The 21,068-nt window shown below is 37.7% G+C and overlaps 1 protein-coding gene across 1 annotated transcript; it reads right to left on the bottom strand.

The window, feature by feature from the left end:
• Nucleotides 1-1,687: 1,687 nt before the first annotated feature.
• On the bottom strand, nucleotides 1,688-20,476 carry LOC139649683 (L-amino-acid oxidase-like). The gene is made up of 8 exons (XM_071526159.1): nucleotides 20,431-20,476; nucleotides 19,758-19,835; nucleotides 13,981-14,168; nucleotides 7,239-7,351; nucleotides 6,773-6,974; nucleotides 6,622-6,690; nucleotides 3,606-3,742; nucleotides 1,688-2,811 (listed from the first exon to the last, which is right to left on the bottom strand). Exons 2-8 carry the CDS (start codon nucleotides 19,786-19,788, stop codon nucleotides 1,989-1,991), a joined length of 1,563 nt encoding a protein of 520 aa, XP_071382260.1. The 5' UTR covers nucleotides 19,789-19,835; nucleotides 20,431-20,476; the 3' UTR covers nucleotides 1,688-1,988.
• Between the last annotated feature and the right edge of the window lie 592 nt (nucleotides 20,477-21,068).

Below are 21,068 nucleotides of genomic sequence, written 5' to 3'. Positions count from 1 at the left end.
TAATATTTCTACTAAATACTTACATAACTTCCATTGCATCACATGTGAGGCCATTTCGATTAGAAAACATGTCTCGTCTTCTTCACTGGTGGCATGAATAGGAGGAACAGGAACAGAAACATACACAAGACAAATTTGAGGATGCAAATGATCAGCTGTTTCCTTCAATCCTGTAAAGTAACTGTATGTGTCTGACAGAAACCTCTCTGTTATTTTACTGTGATTGACATTGCATTTACACTTACATTTTAGGCATTTAGCTACATTTTAGGCATTTAGCTGTCTCTTATCCAGAGTGACATAGAATGAGTGCAGCAGCAGAAGCTTAACACTCTGGACACTGCACTCTTTTTATACACAGAGAGAATTGTATAACATTACTTCTCCTGTCCTTGTGATGTGTGTATGATGTGTCTTGTTTCGGTCACTGGCTTTCTTTCTCATGACCCTCAACTGTGAAACGAACCATGTTTGTAAAGCACTTTTTGTTACATTGTTGTATGAAATGTGCTACATAAATAAAATTTGATTTGATTTTGAAGGGTCAGAACCACAGCACCCTAACAATAGATAATATATATTCCTGTGAGAAGGACATAATGTCATTGACCTGTGCCAGGCTGGAAGCAACTATGTTAAAATCTATATTCGCTATTGATTTGCATTATGGAAGTGTTTGTGTGAATTTCTGCCCCCTAAAAAATACAATATCTGTCTCCCATAGGTAGAAACTGTTGCATTAATCTGAGACCAAACCAAACCATTGCTAATGCATTACAAAATGTCCCAAATAAATAAATAAAAATACCTTCACTGGGAATATCAGACACAGTTTAGAAAATGTTTTGGAAACATGTGTTTTTAGGCCCATAATAACAAAATGCAACTTTAAAGGATAAGTTTGGCGATGTTGGACCTATAAATAATTTGTCTCTTAAATACCTGTAGTACTTGGACCCGCAGAGAATGCTGGCTCCAGAGTCAGCTGTCAGTAGAAACAGCGAGCTGCTAAATGAGTCCAATCACGGTTTTGTCAAAATATCTCCAAAAAAGCCGTTTGTAGGCTCCATAGGAGAGTTAAGTGTAAACAGAAAAATTGTGAAATACATAAATTAAAATTAGCTCCTATTTCATGACACAATTCCACCACCAAATCACAGAACTATTTTTCTCTGCCACAGCACAGACTGCTGTGGGGTGAAAGGTCGTTATGGCGGAGTGATCTAGTTTTGGACGGTCAGTTCAGGAGATGATCCACTGAGTGGAAATGGTGCCGCTGCTTTCCGGCCTGTGAATATAGCCAAGGCACCATCCACTCAACTTGAAGTGGAAAAATTTAAAATGCCTTTATTGCATTAACAAGTTCTATATACATAACATGATTGAAAAACTAACTCTGATGCTTTTTGGAGTTTTTGAATTTTCATGTCCTGTAAATGGTCAGTAAATGTTCTGTATATAGAACTTGCCAATGCAATAAAGGCATTTTATTTTTTTTCACTTCAAGTTGAGTGCCTTGGCTTCTCTCATCAGTGGCTCCAGTCCCATCGTCTTCAATTCTTATTTGAATGGCTTTCCAGATGCATGACTCTCTCCTCATGTGCACACACACATACATACATACATACATACATACCTACATACATACATACATACAAACACTCCCGTAGTAATGAGTGCATTTCACTAGTCAGCAGTGAGACAATCTTTATTTTAGACTTTCCTCACAATGTGAATCATAGGACTGTGAAAAAAACAACCTTTATACTCTGATTGTAAAAGAGACATTTACTCTTTTCATGAAGCACACTGATGACATGAATCCAGGTAAAAGCCATAATCCCTCATTGATTTCCCTTATTAAATCTATACCAATCACAAGGGAGCAAAAATAAACAATGATCACACAATCAACAAATCAAACACCAAATGCCAAACTCTGATTCAGTATTCTTTCCACAACACCCTGTACTGTCTCCTGTTCTCTGCTACTCACACGCTTTCTTCTCATTCACTTCCTTCTCCAAATACTTCTTTCTTTCTTCAATTTTGGTTGTACATCCGTTGATGTTCTTGGCCGCCCTGATTGCAGATTTCATGGCGGTCTCAATCCAGGCGTGAGGCAAGGCTGTATGCTCCCCGGCAAAGTGCACCTTGCCCTCATTTGCAAACAGTTCTTTGGCAAACTCTACACGTTGGTATGGTGTGAAGATAGCGAAAGCACCCAGGCTGTAAGGATCCATGCTCCACTTCTTCACCACAACTCCTGTGCAGAGAGACCTGATGTGCTCGCCGTGGATCTTCACCAAATCATTTAGAGCCACTTCTTTCAGCTCTTTGTCGCTCATCCCCAGGAAGAGGAGGGAGTCATCAGACCAGGTGTAGGAGGCCAGGAGGACGCCAATCTTTTTGTTCTTGAAACTGTGGCTGGGGTAGTAGATGAAACGAGAGGGCCGGTCGGTGATGCTCCTTCCGCCTCCGATGCCGTCGTCCTCCCAGAACTTCTTGCTGAAGGTGAGGAAGATTTTGGTGGCGCTGTCATAGTGGACTGACCTCAGGGCGTATGTCTTCTTGAGGGACAGAGGAGGCTGGAAATCGATGAGGAGGGTGGCTTTGGCTGTGGCAGTCACCAGGACGAAGTCAGCCTTCAGATGGGTCAAAGAGGACGAGCTGTGTTTATGATATGACACGGTAACGCCGTCAGTTGAGTGTTGGATGCGCTTGACTGGAGAGTTAAGGTGAATGGTAGCATCCAGGGCTTCATGAAAGGCCTTGGGAAGATTGTCAAACCCTCCTGTCACTTCATAGTAGCTGGTAAAAAACAAAACACATGATAGATTGTCCAATTAGAGGTCCGCCTTAGTCATCTGAAACACAGACTTACGTGTACTGTAAAAATGGTCATCTTATTAAGTCACTTAATCTTGTATTGAGTCTTGAAATCTTTTTTTTTCCTTTAAAACAATAAAAAAAAAGATTGCTGCCGCAAGTAACAGTGTCTTGAAATAAGGGAAAGCCCTTCCCCTATCAAGGTGCTAGTTATTGGTAAAGGTTTAGGATGATGGCAGCACATCAGAAGCGTTTTCACACCCATTATTTCCTATGGTTTACACTGCAGATTAATACATTTCGGCGTTGCTGTACAAAGTGCAGGTGCAGTGTTGCATCCAGCTCAGAGACTGGCTGGAGTTTTGTGCTCTGCATTGTGATGAAATGCTTGCATAAATGATAAAGGAAGTAGCTAGACAAAAGGGAAAGAAAATGTGGGAAAAATGTACTTTAGCAGTATAGGAATTTCCCAACTTCCAACACAAATCTGTATAGTGCCCAGGGTAGAAAAGCTTTCTCCCGGAGGCATGTTTGTAACCAACCATTTTCTACATTTAGGAAGATAACAAGCAAGGAATAACTGCTTTCTCCACTTCTTGAAAACTCCACGTTTTTTCTTGGTGTTCTCTAAATATCTAGTCAAGAGTTGCGCTGTAAGAAGCGGCTGAGCAAACCATGTCCTACGTGAAAGATCCAATAGGCTTCTCCAATAAACCTAGAAATTTTATTATGACTACAAATCTGAAACTATTTGTAGTTGTTGTCGTTGTATATACCTGGTGTCATCACTGATATATGCCTGCTCATATATCATGTCCGTCAGTGCTGTGTAAAACAGAGCGCTCTCGTCTAGGATGTCTCCAATCATCTTCAAAGCTCCTGGACTCAGGTCCCCCTCCTTCACTAGATAGTCCTGTTAAAAATCATTACATCACTTCAGATTAGAGGCTCACTTAGGCAAGGCAAGACAAGGCAAGTTTATTTATATAGCACATTTCATACACAACAGCAATTCAAAGTGCTTTACATAAATCAAATAAAAAAACAGGCATAGATAAAAAGACAGTGCACTTATGAAAAGGTTTTTATTTTCACACCTCTTCTCACTGCAAAAATTTCCATCTTGACAAGTCATTTAATGTACTATCTACTAGTCTGCAGATGTGGGAATTCAGAACTGCAAAAACAAGAGGGGTCAACCCTCTAATGATTTTCGCAACCAACTTGTAGATCACATGCTCACTTCCAATTACTCACTGAAAAATGCATGCAACCTAACTGAACCTGATTTAGACATCTCTACCACTCGGTTGAAGTATGCTATACCCAAAAAAATCCACCAGAGGGCATGTGGTGCAACTGAGCACACCTTCTTAATCTAGCAAACCGGCACCTATAGCAAACAACTTCAAAAATGTGCCTTTTCGATGGTAAGCACATAATTTTTGATGAAATCTTCAGAGATGTTATTGAACAGCATGACATAACTACATTTACAACTATTTTTAAAATAGCTGTGTAATATTTTTTTTTTAAACTTGATCAACCAAACAGTTTAAATGTCGATCAATGGTATAATAAATTTACAGTAAGAAAAACATTTTTTGACAATTAAGTGATGGTAACATCATAATTTTTTGGTTTATTTCATTATATTTTTATTAAATTCATCAATGTTCATCATTTCTGTCATTTTTGATGAGCATTAGTGGAAGAAAATGATAATCAACCTAAATATAACTGTAAAACTTAAGATATTATTGATTTGTCTTATGTGTCAAGCTGGGTGAAGATGTGCTTGGGACCCCATCTGCCTCATCCAGTATTCAAAATGTCAAAATGACACCTCCACCATTGGTAGAGCATGTTTGTTCAAAAACTGTATGGTCAATAAAAAAACAAAACATTGATTGTATTGAAATTGTTCAGTACCTACCGTTACCATAAACTGACAACTCGCTTTGGTCAGTCAAAAAACAAAACTTTGTTTATTATTTATTATGTATTATTTATTATTGTTCATTATTGTTTAGGAGATAAGGCTAGCGGAATCAGTGACTTCTTTTAAATTACTTCTTAAAACCCATTTTTATAGACTTGCTTTCATGTGATGTCATCTTTTTATCGTCTTTTTATCTTCTAGCATCTTTTTATTGTCTTTTTATAGTCTATTGGCTTTTATCATCTTTTTATCGTCTTTCTATTGTATTTTTACATCTTTTATCTTTTTATTTTTACTTTATTTTAAATTTATCTTACTTATTTTATTTTAACTTTACTGTTTATGTTGGTTTTCATCTTACGATTATACCACTATTTACTTGAATGTTGCTCCTTTCCATCTCCGTTCCCCTATTAATATTACCACTGTTTATTATTGTTTTATTGCTTTTAAATTAATATTTTGAGTATTCTGCTTTTATTTTGTCTGTCAAAGCACTTTGTAAACTCTGTTTTTAAAGGTGCTATATAAATACACTTATTATTATTGCAATTATTATTATTATTATTATTATTAGTAGTAGTAGTAGTAGTAGTAGCAGTAGTAGTAGTATCATTATTTATTGTTACTAATGACTTTTTGTTGTTGATTTCTTGGTGAGACCATTCTTTCCTCCTGCCAGGCAAGCCTGATGGACAGAAAATGAAGGTGGCTTCACAACCAGGTACCGAATCAGCTGGCCATGGGACAGGCAAGGAAAAAGGAAAAACATAATTCCAACAGGTCTTGCTTTATCCACTTCCTCAGGCCAGGGGAGAGGGCAGCGAAGAAGACAAATGCCAAAGGCATTTTGGCAACAGTGGGTGACTGGGAGATTTGGACAGGACTCAAGAAGCAGCTCAGATTCCCAGAGGAAATGGCCACCACAACCCTCTGACCAGAAATCATCCTCTGGTCTAAAGTCACAAAGCAGGTGGTTCTTATCAAACTGACAGTGCCATGGGAAGAGAGGATAGAGAAGGCACACAAGCAGAAGTTTACAAAATATCCGTCCCTCCTCCTCGAGAGCCAACTGAAGGGATGGAGAGTCTGGAATCGGCTAGTTGAACTCGGCTGCATTGGATTTGCAGGGCAATCTCTCTGAAGAGCCTTGAGGTTGCTTGGTGTTTAAGGACCAGCTCAAAAGAGGTTGGTTTTACCATCGAGCCCTTCCGAGGTGTCATGGGTCAACTGACAAAACAGCAGTGAAGGAGGGTGCCCAACAAAGAGCGATTGTTGCCATCTGGCTCAGAAGTGATGACCCCATCGTATTGTGAATATGTACTACTGAGTCTTATTTTTCTTAAAACAAGTCTCATGCAGAACTGTCAGTTGCATAAATATTGAGGCTGACATAAAAATAATCAGTGATGGAAATTCACTTATTTCCAATTCTAATGAACTTGTTTCAAGAACGTTCTGAATCAAAGAGCAAAATTCAAGATTTCAAGATTCTTGATTCTTGAGCAAGTGAAAGTGCGTTAGAAAAGAGTTTCACCCATTTGTCAATTTTTTGTATAAGTTTGCTGAGAAGTCCTGTAACTGTTACTCCTGTTACTTGGGACTAAAATCACAGAATTATGCTGCTGATAATTACCTTAAAAATTGTAATTGAAAATTACCTGAGCTCCTCAAGAAAAATAAATCCCACCCGCATAGGGCTTACAACTGGTCTAAGCCTGATCTATATTTATCTTGTTTGACCAGTAAGACTGCCAGTTGCAAATGCATTAATACCTAGTTCGAGCCAGAACAAATAGCCACTCCCCTGTTAAGAAGAAGAAATATAGAGATGTGTAGTATCTCTTTACCTGTACAGAGTAATGATCATACTTCTCCATCATGGCTTGGATGCCATTGTTTTCCACCTCCTCCCTCACCTGCAAAATGACAGTGCAATCAGTACATTATTATGACTATGTACACTGAAAATGTATTTATTTTCATCTCTCCTCTACAAACCTTCTTCAGAGCTTGGAATAAGAGCTTCTCAGCTGTTTTCCCCTTCTCATTTCCCGGCAGGTTGTAATTCAGGATGTCTGGGTTCTCGATTACTGAGGAAGATTTGTGCCGCACCCCATTTACCAGGTAGTATGTGTTCTTGTCCTCCTCAATGAACATATTCAGCTTCACGCCCAGTTTGAGGATAAATGCCTGGATAATTCTGGTGATTGACACATGGCCGTAAACATTAACACTGTTTATTACACAGATTTCTTAAATACTCAGTTCTTTGAAGGTTTGAAGATCACAATAATCTTATTACATTCATTCTAAATTACATTGAACAGTAGAGGTTACCAAACTACATTTACTTAGTTTCATCACATTCTTAATAACATTTCTAAAGTTCACTTCAGTGTTTTCACAATAATAAATGGATTTATGGTGGCTCTCACTGATAAAAGAGAGTATCTAAAGTACTCACTTCTGGAAGCTTGGGATTCTCATAGGCCCCAGATCTGCATACCAGCCCTTCTTTTCATCTCTATAGGTATGCACTCGTCCTCCAATACGACCACTTGCTTCTAGTATGGTTACCTTTCACATTACATCACATCACAAATGCAATTCTACCTTGGTTTTTATTTATTCAACTACAATATATAGATATGATCCTATTTGTTGTTTTATGTTTCACTGACTTAATCGAATAGTGTGTGGTGCCCTAGCCCAACCAGTAGAGGTCCACTTGGCTCCCTTAGTCAATGTACATTCCTGACATTCTCACGAGGTTGCGCAATCAAACACTTCACGTGTGGAGGGAGAAATGAGGGAGGTTTGATTAGTGCCACAGATGGGGAAGGAGAAGTTTACCTGTTGGGCTGGCATTTTATGCCATGCATTTCCTTCATACAGGGCACGCCAGGGACTCTGTTGCGGCTGAGCGCTAGTGGATCCAGGCTGGGCATTGCTCCATTCTTGTACCGGGTATGCCCCGATGGTTTTATGTTAATACTGTCCGTCATGTGTGGTTGTGTTTTAAGTTCTCTCTTTACGCCTGCAGGATTGTAGGAAGAATCGGAGAGATTGATCCAGTTGGCACAAGCGTGGCATCCAGCAAGTATGTGTTCTGGATGTTCTTTTTTTATTTATCTTATGTTAAACATTTTTAATTGTGATGTTGCTTTTGTTTCCTTTTCAGTCCAGATGGGCAGATGAATAGGAGAGTGCGGGGTTATCAGCCACTGTTTCCTATAGGGTTCTCTTTCTTTTATTTGAAATAGTATTTTGTTTATGCTGTTTGTAACCATGCCATCCAAGACATCGTCATATGTAGCAGTGCCAGTTTCGATGTTGTTTCGTCTCAACCTTTTCTCCTGGCCCTGGGTGGGTTGTCGGGTGGTAGCTCCCATCTCCGCTGCAGCTACTGGCATGGGGTGCTGGTAGAGGAAGGGAAACTCATTTCCCACCCCAGGTGATATAGTGATAAGATAAGTGTGCACATGGTTTGGTTTGTAGTGGTAAAGGAACTGCATGTTTCCTCATTTAGAGTGATTTGGCTTTGCATGCTGGCTTGCGGTGCTGTCTCTTTCTTCCCTTTGCTCTTATCAGGCGCTTCGTCTGTGGCTGCGGAGTGTGGAAGCGCGCTCAGGCACTCCGAGGGTCTCAGGGCGGAGACGGTACCGGGTGGCCGGCCAAACAGGAAGGATTATTGTATTCTTGTGTTTTTTAAAGATTAACTTGTACACTATATTTTTGTATTAAAATGTATTTTATTTTTATATGATTCATGCCTCACTTGGTGATTTTGTAAGAACCAAAGTTCCGCTCAATAAACAGAAGGTGGCATTGTCAAAGTAGAAAAACCTTGGTCTACCCTAAAGTAACGTCACTACAAGTGTAAATCAGCATCTCCCACACAATGTCTTCTTGGGTCAAGCCAACTGACCCACTGACATCACCTTTGATTGGCAGAGGTGACTACAGGCTCTCTGGACTCATACGGTCACGACCGGGCTTTAAGAATGAACAACAGAGGCTGCATCCATTTTTTGAAAATGACCATAATATATTTTGCAACCCAGTCGCCAGAATAAAATGTTGGCATTTTACGTTTCTGCAAACCACGGATACGTTGAATCTCAACGTTTCTGAACCAAAAATACGTTTCATATCAACATTTCTAGATATGTGTATATCAGCATTATAGTGTTTTAACCGCTGGTGGTGCTTTTGAGGTGCTTTTGGTGTTTTGAGGGAATAGAATGAGTAGGCTATAATAACCATTTTCTGGTTATGAAATTACATAAATTGTATATTTTATTACACACCACATGTGGAACAATGAGATACGTTTTTGTTCGGAATCCCCAGCCCCCCAGTTCTCATAGTGTTTACGGCATATGGCCATAATTTAATTTTCTGTGACATGCACACATATTTCCTTTACGAAATATGAACGCAATATTCTTAACAACCCCTGAAATGATTGGTTCTTGGTTCCTGTGATAGGAACGGGACGCTGTGATGAGGTAAATTAATGTTTAGAATGTTGCACATTCTCTGCATAATGTTGCACAGTTTGCTTGTTCACGAGTTTATGAATTTATGTAAAGTGTCATTTAGCCTACACAAACCCTGATGAAAATTCGTCACCTTAATAGTGCACTTCAGTAATTCACTAGGCTAATTTTAAGATAAATGATTTTAGTCGGCTTCCACTCCAAAGCCCAGCGCACTCGTTGCCATAACGACGGGTAGCCCGGACAGATTTGGCAGTGACACAGCGCGTAGCAAAGCTCATTGATTTCAAGGAGGCACCTTTATTTGACACAATTCATTAATTTATTATTATTCATATTGCACGTCCAAAGGAAATGCAGTCAAACCTGTAGCCTATACTGAAGTTCCAATCATTCACTTATTCGTCATACTCATTTATATCGGCTACAGTCAATAATAAAGTGTAATTACTTCTTCAATGGTCATACCCCAGCGCCAGACAGAACAACGCCTCCCCGAGTGCCGTGGGAGGACTACAGTCTAGCTTTTTATATGACAATTAAATGTGCATTTTCAATAAAATGTATTTGAGTGGAATGAAAAATAAAGAAATGGCGTTCAGCTCATGTCTTGGCTGTCTCTTGAATTCTGATCCGGAAGAGCAGCATTCTCTTTCGGATCAGAATTCTTTAACATTTCTCAACACAAAAACACGAAAGTGTCCTTGATAACTCAACAATACGATAGATTAATGTTATGGCCATCCGTTTTAATTATTTCACCTTCCATTCTGAGTAATCAAGGTTTTTTTGTTCAGTTTTGGACGATAGGCTACATTAGCCTACCCATGATCCTCAGCGAACGTTACTATGAAAAAAAGATATAAAAGATATATCTACTGAATATATCAAATATCTAGTACAGCCGAACTAGTAATTACACTGCATCTAGATGATCTATGTTAAGAAAAAGTAAAGATGTTGGTTTATTTCAGTTATTTTAGCCAAAACAGGAGTCGAATACACACACACACACAGACCTTTGGCTGACGTGGCTCACAGAACGACTGTTGTGGGTGGATTTGGCGCGTTCAACTCCTGTTTTGGCTAAATTATCTAAAATAAACCAACATCTTTACTTTTTCTTAACATAGATCATCTAGATGCAGTGTAATTACTAGTTCGGCTGTACTGGATATATGATATATTCAGTAGATATATCTTTTTACAAACTTACTTTGGAAACCGGGAGAACTACAACTTTAGTGGCGATTTGTATCAAGCGGATTTGTAGTTTTTAAAAAATATTAGTGTTTTTCTTAGAATTGTAAGTTGTAAATACTGAATTGAGAGTACACTGAGGAGTTTAAGTGGATGATAAACACATTTGTGATATCAGATTTTAAATATGTAATTGTTACCATATTTTACCCATATTTGACAGCGCCCCCAGTTGTTGACTATACTCACATGAGAGCTGAGGTGAAGAGCTCTCTATAACAGTTGGTCCAATGTCTGTAACCCCTTTTGTTGTGGAATTATAAGCCTTCAAAATAACACCGAGGTCAAGGTTCAAAGGACAGTATTTCAAAGCAGGAGCCATGTAGACTCTTCATACTGACATATGTTACTCTCCAGGTCAAGACCTTTCCAACGATGTATTTGGTTTAGCTCTACGACAAAGTTTTAATTTTCTCATTTCCACTGTTGGGAATAATGCGTTACAAAGTAACGTTACTGTAATTACACTACTTTTGGCAGTAACTAGTAATGTAATGAATTACTTTTTCAAATTAACGACGCAATTACAATTATTGAAATTTAAATGGGCCCGTTACTCGTTACTGGATTACCCGGTTTGTGATCATCCGACTTGGCGCAAGTGAATCAAAAGACTACCAACCTCCCTGGAGACTTTATTTCTCAAAAGCGACTAGCGACAAATCTGCCGACTTTTTCTGACCATGGGAAGCAATGTTAATGTGTTGAATCCCAAAGCATTTGGCAATAAATTGGTACGGCTGATGCAGGTTTTCTCAACTTGCTTGTCTAATCCAGAGAGGTCTGATAATCACAGTGCTTCCCACAGCAGGGACTGTAGGATAGGGTCCACTTGTCCACTTGTAAAGTCGAACGCGCCAAGTCTGCCCACAACAGCCGTTCCGTGAGCCACGTCATCCAACGATCTGTATGTGTGTGTGTGTTCGACTATGGTTTTGGCTAAAATATCTGAAATAAACCAACATCTTTACTTTTTCTTAACATAGATCATCTAGATGCAGTGTAATTACTAGTTCGGCTGTACTAGATATTTGATATATTCAGTAGATATATCTTTTATATCTTTTTTTCATAGTAACGTTCGCTGAGGATCATGGGTAGGCTAATGTAGCCTCCCGTTATCATCCAAAACTGACCAAAAAAACCTTGATTCTCAGAATGGAAGGTGAAATAATTAAAACGGATGGCCATAACATTAACCTATCGTATTGTTGAGTTATCAAGGACACTTTCGTGTTTTTGTGTTGAGAAATGTTAAAGATATCATAGGAGACCGGGTTGAAAGAGCATGCTACTCTCCCGTCTGTCTCACACACTCAATATGATGGTTGATAATTGAGAAAATTGAAATAGATTCCATATTCCATCTTCATAAATGAAAGAACTATTAATCTGGTTCTCTATTCCTTATAAATATGCAGCTTGCCACGATCATTGCACTCAACAACAGAAATAGTCAATACACACTGTAGCTACCTGTCAATCTGTTTACAACTAATTCCTTTACAGCTGAATGAGATCAGAATTCAAGAGACAGCCAAGACATGAGCTGAATAGCACGGCAGAACGCCATTTCTTTATTTTTCATTCCCCTCAAATACATTTTATTGAAAATGCACATTTAATTGTCATATAAAAAGCTAGACTGTAGTCCTCTCACAGCACTCGGGGAGGCGCTGTTCTGTCTGGCACTGGGGTATGACCATTGAAGAATTGAAGAAGAAGAAGTAAGTACACTTTATTATTGACTGTAGCCTATATAAATGGGTATGACGAATAAGTGAATGATTGGAACTTGAGACAGGCTACAGGTTTGACTGCATTTCCTTTGGACGTGCAATATGAATAATAATAAATTAATGAATCGTGTCAAATAAAGGTGCCTCGTTGAAATCAATAAGCTTTGCTACGCGCTGTGTCACTCCCAAATCTGTCCGGGCTACCGTCGTTATGGCAACGAGTGTGCTGGGCTTTGGAGAGAAAGCTGGCTAAAATCATTTATCTTTAAATTAGTAAATTACTGAAGTGCACTATTAAGGTGATGAATCTTCATCTGGGTTTGTGTAAATGACACTTTACATAGAATTCATAAACTCCTAAACAACGTAAACTGTGCAATATTATGCAGAGAATGTGCAACATTCTAAACATTAATTTACCTCATCACAGTGTCCCGTTCCTATCACAGGAACCAAGAACCAATCATTTCGGGGGTTGTTAAGAATATTGTTTTCATATTTCGTAGAGGAAATATGTGTGCATGTAACAGAAAATTAAATTATGGCCATAGGTCGTAAACAAGCGCATACGAGAACTGGGGGATTCCGAACAAAAATGTATCTCATTGTTCCACATGCTCGAAATACGTGGTGTGTCATAAAATATATAATTTATGTAATTTCCTAACCAGAAAATGATTATTATAGCCTACTCATTCTATTGCCTCAAAACGCCAAAAGCGCCTCAAAAGCACCACGAGCAGTTAAAACACTATAACGTTGATATACACGTATCTAGAAATGTTGATATGAAATGTATTTTTGGTTCAGAAACGTTGAGATTCAACGTATCTGTGGTTTGCAGAAACGTAAAATGCCAACATTTTATTCTGGCGAATGGGTTGATATTTTGACCATAAATATACAGTATGTGTGGGTAGGGTTGGGCCAGTTTCCGTTTTAACCAGTTTGATATGGTGTACAAGCTCACACTGCTTTAATTTTCTACACACCAGCTGTACCAGCATTTGTCATTATGAGCTGGTCTGGCAACTTAAAAACTAACCTATGCCTACATCAGTTAACTGTGTCAATGCTAAATAAATATACTTGTATTTCATTAACAAGATGACATCATAAATAAAATATGTTTGTTATAAAAAGAGATAATTTGTCGGCTTGTACCCTTTCACACACAAATCACTACTGCTTTTGTTGCCAAGCAACGTCGGACATGCATTAGTGCTTGTTTACACTGTTCTGCTGTTAAAGATGGCGCCAACTATAGAAGAAGTTTAATTAACTTTTTTAAATATCTTGTTTGCTTGAGACCTCGCTAAGTTAGTGGAAGTTATACTTTTAGCTACGATCGTAGTTTTTCAATTATCTTCGCGATATAGCATAAGTGTCATAACAAAGTAGACTGCGTAATGCAAAGCTGGCTGTTTAAAATTCTCCTTTCACACAGCACAGAAAGCCGCTCTGAACTGGTTTCATGACGGTTGGAAGGCGGAATATTGGTGTCTGAAGAATGCTGCTCTGACCCATTCACACAGAACTCAAAGCTGCCAATAAGCTGGCTTCATGGCTTTTTTTTCAACTGTGTGGAAGGAGCTTATCTCTCACGGTCTGGGCTGTGCCAGAGAGTGGTTGCTACTGGTTGCCAATAGAGGTCGCTAAAAATCATTAATGACTTAATGCTGCTTTAAGTGAGTGAAATACATACCTTGTGCCCGGCATCCCCTAGTAGCATTGCAGCAGTCAGCCCAGCCATCCCAGCACCAACTATAACAACATGCTGAGGTGTGTCTGTGCGAGGGAGGCCTGTCTCTGCAATCTTAACAAGCTCCTTGTAGTCCTTGTCTTGCAGCAGATCTGCAAGGCTTTCCCCATCACAAGCATTTCCACTGACACCTAAGAAAGGCAATAGAGACACAAATGTATACATAGGCATGGATGTGGATGACTCAGATAGACATTTGAATTTACATTTTTGCATTAACATCTGCCTACATCTCTTTAAAGCATTTAACTGTCACTTTTATACTGGCGACTTATGCGGTCAACAGTACAATGTGAATTTCCCCAAATTTGAAAACAACCAATAGTAAGGAAGTCAAGTGTCAAAGAGTTTTATTCCAAAACAAAAAATACAAATGTAAAAAAACACTTACTCTAATACTATTTTGTAGCTAAGCACGATGAGATAGCTGTTGACTTCAAGTATGTTCCATACTATATATGGATTTACAATAAAACCCCAATAAAAAACTAGTCTTTTTAGGAAGTAAATCATGTCATCACCTGCCCATTGTATTGTAATACCAGGGAATCAGCGCAGTGGCGAGTGTATTAAATGGCAAAGACAGGAGGCGCTGTTTCGCTTTTTATATTTGGATAACCGTTTACCCTTTGCCACCTTTACAGCATAATATTGTCTTTGATAATGAAATGTAAAATGCACTATCACTCAAAAAAACGATTCAAGCCCTTCTTAGATGTGACACATTTAAATATTGTTTGCTTTATTTAAATATATCTATTTAATAGATATACATGTATATTTAAAGGTACTGTTTGTAAGATTCAGAAAATGCTTGTTATTAGTGACACCTGTGGCCGTTAAGGTAACTGCAGTCAGCATCCTGTTTCGTGCTCGCACGTGTGCCCGCACTCCGTAGGCGCGAGCATAGGTGTCATTTACACTAGGGACGCTGGGGACATGTCCCCACCACTTTTTGAAATGGCCGATTTTGTCCCCATCACTTTTTAAAAGCATAATTTGTTAAAAATGTTCTGAAAAATAGCTTTCACCAAGAAATCTTAACTAACAAATGAGAATGCTTTGAGAAAGGTTTATTTGCACAATAAACCTTAAACCTGCATTCTTTCTAATGGCCAGCAGGGGGTGACTCCACTGGCTGCAAAAAGAAGTCAAATTGCTCAAATTGCTACTTCTCACTTGATTTATTACCTCAGTAAACACTTTCCTAATGAGTTTATGGTCTCGATCGCTAGTTTCAAGTCTTCTTCAATACAGCATGATGCTAATTTTGTAAATTATGGTCCCATTTAGAGTAAAATAGACGATAAAGCAGACTGTGCTTTGGGGCACGATTGACAGGTCACCTGTCCAGTGATCCGATCCGATCCGAGCCGATCACGGGCCAATAGCAGGCAGCGCTGCTGCTCCGGCTGCTGCTAGCTGCCCCAACTTTTAGCTTCAAAACGGGACTCCACAAACCAATGGGTGACGTCACGGTGACTACGTCCATATATGTTTTTTTACAGTCTGTGTGTGTTGCTAGCTACTGTACTTTTCTATGATTGATTATCCTGTGGCGGCCCCTAGTGGAGGAGACTGACAGGGGTGGTATTTGAGTTTAATTGTGTGAAATGTATGAATTAATTGTGTGGAATTTTAAAAGAATTAATACAAAGTTTGTTTTAAAATGAATATGGATAAATAAATAGAAATAATCTAATCCCTGCTCCAGTTTAATTCATGTTCTCACATATCGATATTTAAACCTTATGCTTAGAACGAGTCATGATTGGTTGAACTTGACTCATGAACTCATGTGAACTCTGTTTCTCTAAAAAAAAAAAAATATGCAGCATCGAAACAACAAGGTATAACTTACCATCTAAAGATAAGGTTGATTTATTATCTTTAGCTAGCGTTGTAAACGTTATTCCTTCAGTTGTTTCTACTATTTCATATTTTAGGGCAGTGATATTGGATATTGTTATCACTGGGCTGACTGACATGCACAGGTGCTTTCTACAGTAGATGTGATATTGGCATTGTTCGATTGACATGGTGTTGCAGCTGTGGATGTGATGCATATGGATGACTGTACTTGTGCGGTCGACGTTGTTGTGCCTTTTATGCTGAGTATTTTCATATTGTCGACTCTGTAGTAGCCTAGGCTATGCCCTTTTGATGTGCCGTTGTAAAAAAAATTTCTCGCTGTAATTATCTACTCTGACCTCATACCATATCCCCCCATTACATTGCGTAAAATCGCATATGTTGAAGACCTTTAAACATTTTTTTTTCATCTGAGCCCTTATGTCCCCACCACTTTTCAACACAAAGTGACGCCCTTGTAAATCACACATACAAAAGTCATGCTAAACAGCAAACGCCAAAGCCAGTAGAAGTATCTACATTCCAGTGTCATGTGTGCTCATGAAGAGAAATGGCGAGGAGAGAGGAGAGGAGAATGCAGAATTCTTGTGGATCACCACCAAGCCGCTGCAATCAAAGTTCATGTCACAGCTGGACCACTTCTCAGACAAGCTGATACAGATCTTCAAGAGCAAAGGAGGAGTGAATGGGCAAAGGGTCAAGAACGTCCTGGTGATCAAAGATTTGGTTAGTAGGAAATGCATAGAACATCCTTTTCACTGTATTGGGGTGGTTATTGTAAGATTTTCTAGTCCATAGCTGCTCATTTAAATACATTTGAACACATAAATGGTAAATGGCCTTGTAAATAAAATTTTGTCTTGATTTGTTGCCCCTGCTTTAGTGTGACAACATCAACACCAGGAGGGAGTGCATCCTGAGAAGCCTCGTCATCTACCTCAGTGAAGATCCAGACTCTTTCTTCAAGGAATATCTGCTAAGTTTATCACAATATGTTTCCCATGTAGCGTCGAACAGTGTTACAGTTATTTCTCCCATGGCACACTATTATGGAATCAGATGAGTCTAAATATTAATGAAAGCACACAGAAAGATTCACAAATATATTTTGTGATTTATATATAAATGACTCTCCACAAAAATATTTTTCAATGCACACAAAAATATTGTATATGTGTATATGAATGTAAAAAAATCCACATAAAAAAAGAAGGTTCACAAATGTTTTTCTGATGCACACACAAATATCTCTTGTTTTAAATGAAATCCACAAATATATCTATTTAAAAGTATTTGTAATTTTCATCAAAAACAGATTTGGATGTTGTTACATTTATATACAGACTGTTGAACCAGCATTTATAAACTATTTATAAACCAGCATTAAAATCCTGACCAACGTAGGCAGTGTCATCATGGGGTTCATCATGCTGTTTGGACTCATTTATGCCCTTGATCTAAGCTTTCCAGACAACCTCAAGTACACCTTGAGTTTTTCCAGAAGGTCATAATGAATTTGGATGGGCACAAGCTGAATGCAAAGATACAGCAGCTGAAAATCAAGTTGTTTGCATAAGAGGTGAAGACCAGGTGACATCAAGTTTCAAGTTTCCTTATCAGATCTTTTGGGAGTTGTTTTTGTTTTGTTTTTTCACTTTCATCTTCCGCCCAGTCAACGACAATCAGTTACCTCATGGATGTTTTCCTTGTTCTGACATTTTGAAAGAATTGACTAAGCTGCACAGAGGCAGGCCAGGGGCTGTAATTTACTGATCTTTTAGCTTCAAGCTTATGTTTAAATATAATGATGAATGTATGATATGCAGCCATGGGGAGTGGAGCGACTTACTGTAATTGCTCCTCCCTTACGAACTAATGGTTGATGGGGGTTTAAGATTGGAATTCCATGGGCTCGGACGAGTGTTTACACATGGAAAGTTTGCCCACTTCACCTCCCGATCCTAATTCCTTGAGTGTGACTCTACCCTCCACCCTTCTCAAGCTGCCGTTCATCTCTAGTGTCAACTGGCGCTTCCATTTTTCTCCTCCCTGTAGCCTGATGGCATGACTCTCAACTTGGGTTGAAATGGACCTAAACACGACTCAACACACTGTGTAATTTCCTTTGATTGTGAATGGCCAGAACTCTATTCATGCTGCAAGTCACATTTTCACAGATTAAGTTTAAATGACTATGGGTATCCTTGTTAGTTATATCATTTTGATTTTTCTTCGTGTTTCTTTTGATGTTTTCTTGGTTCTAACATTTAAAAACAACAGTGTAACCTGCACTGTGTAGATCATGTTGTTTTTTTTGTTTTCATTTCCTGCTCAGTCTGTTTCTGTTTGTTATCTTTAAAACAAAAAAGAAATGCAGGCACACTAGTGGCATGGGTGATTGGTTTTGACCATGCTGAACTTATCTGAGCATTTTCTATAAAAAACACCTCAACCAGGTTTTGTCTCATGTGTCTTAATGGGGGATCAAATGAAAAAGAATTTTAGCTTATTTAATTTCCAATTAATTATATTAGTTTGAGTTGGGCAAACATAAATCAATTTAATCTAGTTAATGTAATTATTTTATTTTAGCTGTATTTGATAAAAATTTGTTGGACTAACTCAATTAAATTATACTAGTTGAGTTGGACAAACAAAAATCAATTTCATCTAGTTAATGTAATTATTTTATTTTAGCTGTATTTGATAAAAATGAGTTGGACTAACTAATTTAAATTATATTGCATGGATGTACTTAGTTTGAGTTGGGGCTACATATATTTATTGGATGGAAATCCTGCCCACAATTTAATTGAGTTCATCCAATGAGTATTTTTTTTTAGTGTATTAGAGAGTGCAAAACCATATATTAGGTAAATGACATATAAATTATAATTTTGACACCATTATTGCATAATCACATGAAACATCTCTATGCAGTTCGGGAAATACATTTTAATTTTCCAATTTGCATTACCATTTGAATAAAGCTAAAGAAGCATGCAAATCTCTATTTAAATGAAATGTCAATAGTATAGGAAATGTCAAATGCAAATTACATTATTTAATTTGAATTTTCATTTTGAGCCAAAAACTGCACATACAAGTGGCAAATTTAAATTCAAATGTAGGATTTCATGGCCATTTTACACATTACTTTTCCATTTGAATTATGCATGCGATACGTTTCCATAGTCATGTACTGTAAACACTGCCGACTTGAACAAAAAGCGTTCACATCAGCCTCCTAGTGGTGATTATAGGTAGGACATGTGGGATTTTTTGTTGTGATATCTCACAGTGTGTCAACACAGGTGGCAATCAATAATTGCAGCAAATCTACTGATGTTGGTAATCCAACATAGTAAAAATTAAAATGATCTGTTAAATTCACAGTAGCACAATCAGTTCTACTGTAGAAAACCAAATAAACCACGTTTGTGTTCCGAGTTCAGAGTGAATGCTTCCAAGTTGAAGCAACAAGATTACATCCTGTTCATTTTCTATTCATTCTAATTGCTCTAAAAATTCCCTGATTTTATTTTCTTTCCCAGAATTTCTCTCTGGCCACAACAATATTGTCAGGAAACTATGATCTCTGACCCTTGACCTCCTTACTGTTGGGTGCTGGCAATGTTGGTGATGTATTAATTGAAGCTTATGCTTGAGCTTATGTTATCTCTTTTCTATTTACTGTTGAAATGCTTTATTTATTTCATGCGGCTGTACAATCAAATGCAGCTGAAACCTACATTTTCAAATTAAATCAAACAAGCCATATTTCAATGACTGTTAAAAAAGTAAAAAAATAAAAATAAAGAACAGTTTTCATTTTAGGGTGTACTTACCAAATTTAGAGAGTGTTGCAATTGGAATCATGTTTTCTCTTGGAAATGGTCGCCCTTTCAATGACTGATACTAATGCTCTTAAAAACAGAAGTAATGATATCAATATGAATGCAAAGAAGTAGAGATTGGCAGAAACTGTCTATATGAAATAATTCATAATTCAAAAAATAATTAATGTATTGCACATGATACAGAAACAAATTTTGTGACAATGTCAAAGAGAAAATCAGAAAGACTACTATTTTAAGGAACTGATAACATGCAAAAAAAGGTTTTGGCTAATAAATAATTTAGCATGTCATGGCCACATTTTTAATTTAAGCCTTACTAATCAAAGTAAAAGCAACTGTACGAATACAACTGAGTTTTATTCCAAAATAATATATCAATTGACATCTGAATTCTCATAAAATGAAAGCTGGAATAAAGTAAATGATATATTAAAGTTATGAGACCTTTCCTTCACAAAAGCAAAAAAGCAAACAGAATCATCTGTGGTTTTGAATTATTGACATGACACTTAAGTCCAATCTAATAAATCCAATTTTAAGATGCTTTGTTCAAGTTATACAGAATATTCTCAGTTATACTTTGGAATACATACATTGGATATAATGAATAAAAAGGTTGAAGGTTGGCAGGAGGAAAGATACTAAAGCCTTGAAATCTTACCTAAGTGTTGAGAGTGAACGGTAGAGATGACTAACCAGCTTGATACTGCATCTCTTCCTTCCTGGTGAGATATAAGACACACAGATACTACACTGCAACAAATATTGACAAATAAGTAATTTAACAGCTATTTCCATCTCATATATGAGATATCATATTTTTTAAATAACTGAACAAATCGGCTATGGAGTTGAGATGATTTCACTTACAATGCAACTAGTTTCAGTTCAACATTAGTTTTATATTAGTGACGTGATCTGCTGTAATATAAAATATTGCCACTTGTTTCAAGAAAATTCCGTAAACTGAATTGTATTGGAAAAAAGTAAAATAATCTTGCCATTTGGATTTCTATTTGGGGTTTTTTTCAATATCTTTTCAGCTATTTTAACAAAATGAAGATTCCAGGACTTAATATTAGATGAATTGCTGGTTAACATGGACATTTCTTACAGTGTATGTTGTTACCCTGATGCCCACTGACTTGCACACCAGGAATGTCACTTGGTCACAAAGTTGCGTTTGTTTCCTCATAGCCCAGCCAAGCTTGTCCAAACATTAATATTTAACCTTAAATGATCCCATGGAGGTTGGCTGTGCACCTTGCTCTTTTACAGCAACATCCTTTTCCACAGTTC

This window comes from Centroberyx affinis, unplaced genomic scaffold (assembly GCF_046629955.1).
Source record: "Centroberyx affinis isolate AG114_WGS23_722 - 3 ecotype Tasmania unplaced genomic scaffold, CSIRO-AGI_Caff_v1 ptg001387l_1, whole genome shotgun sequence".
Classification (NCBI taxonomy): domain Eukaryota; kingdom Metazoa; phylum Chordata; class Actinopteri; order Beryciformes; family Berycidae; genus Centroberyx; species Centroberyx affinis.
The sequence above is the reverse complement of the archived record's forward strand: the minus strand, read 5'-3'. Positions and strand labels throughout refer to the sequence as shown.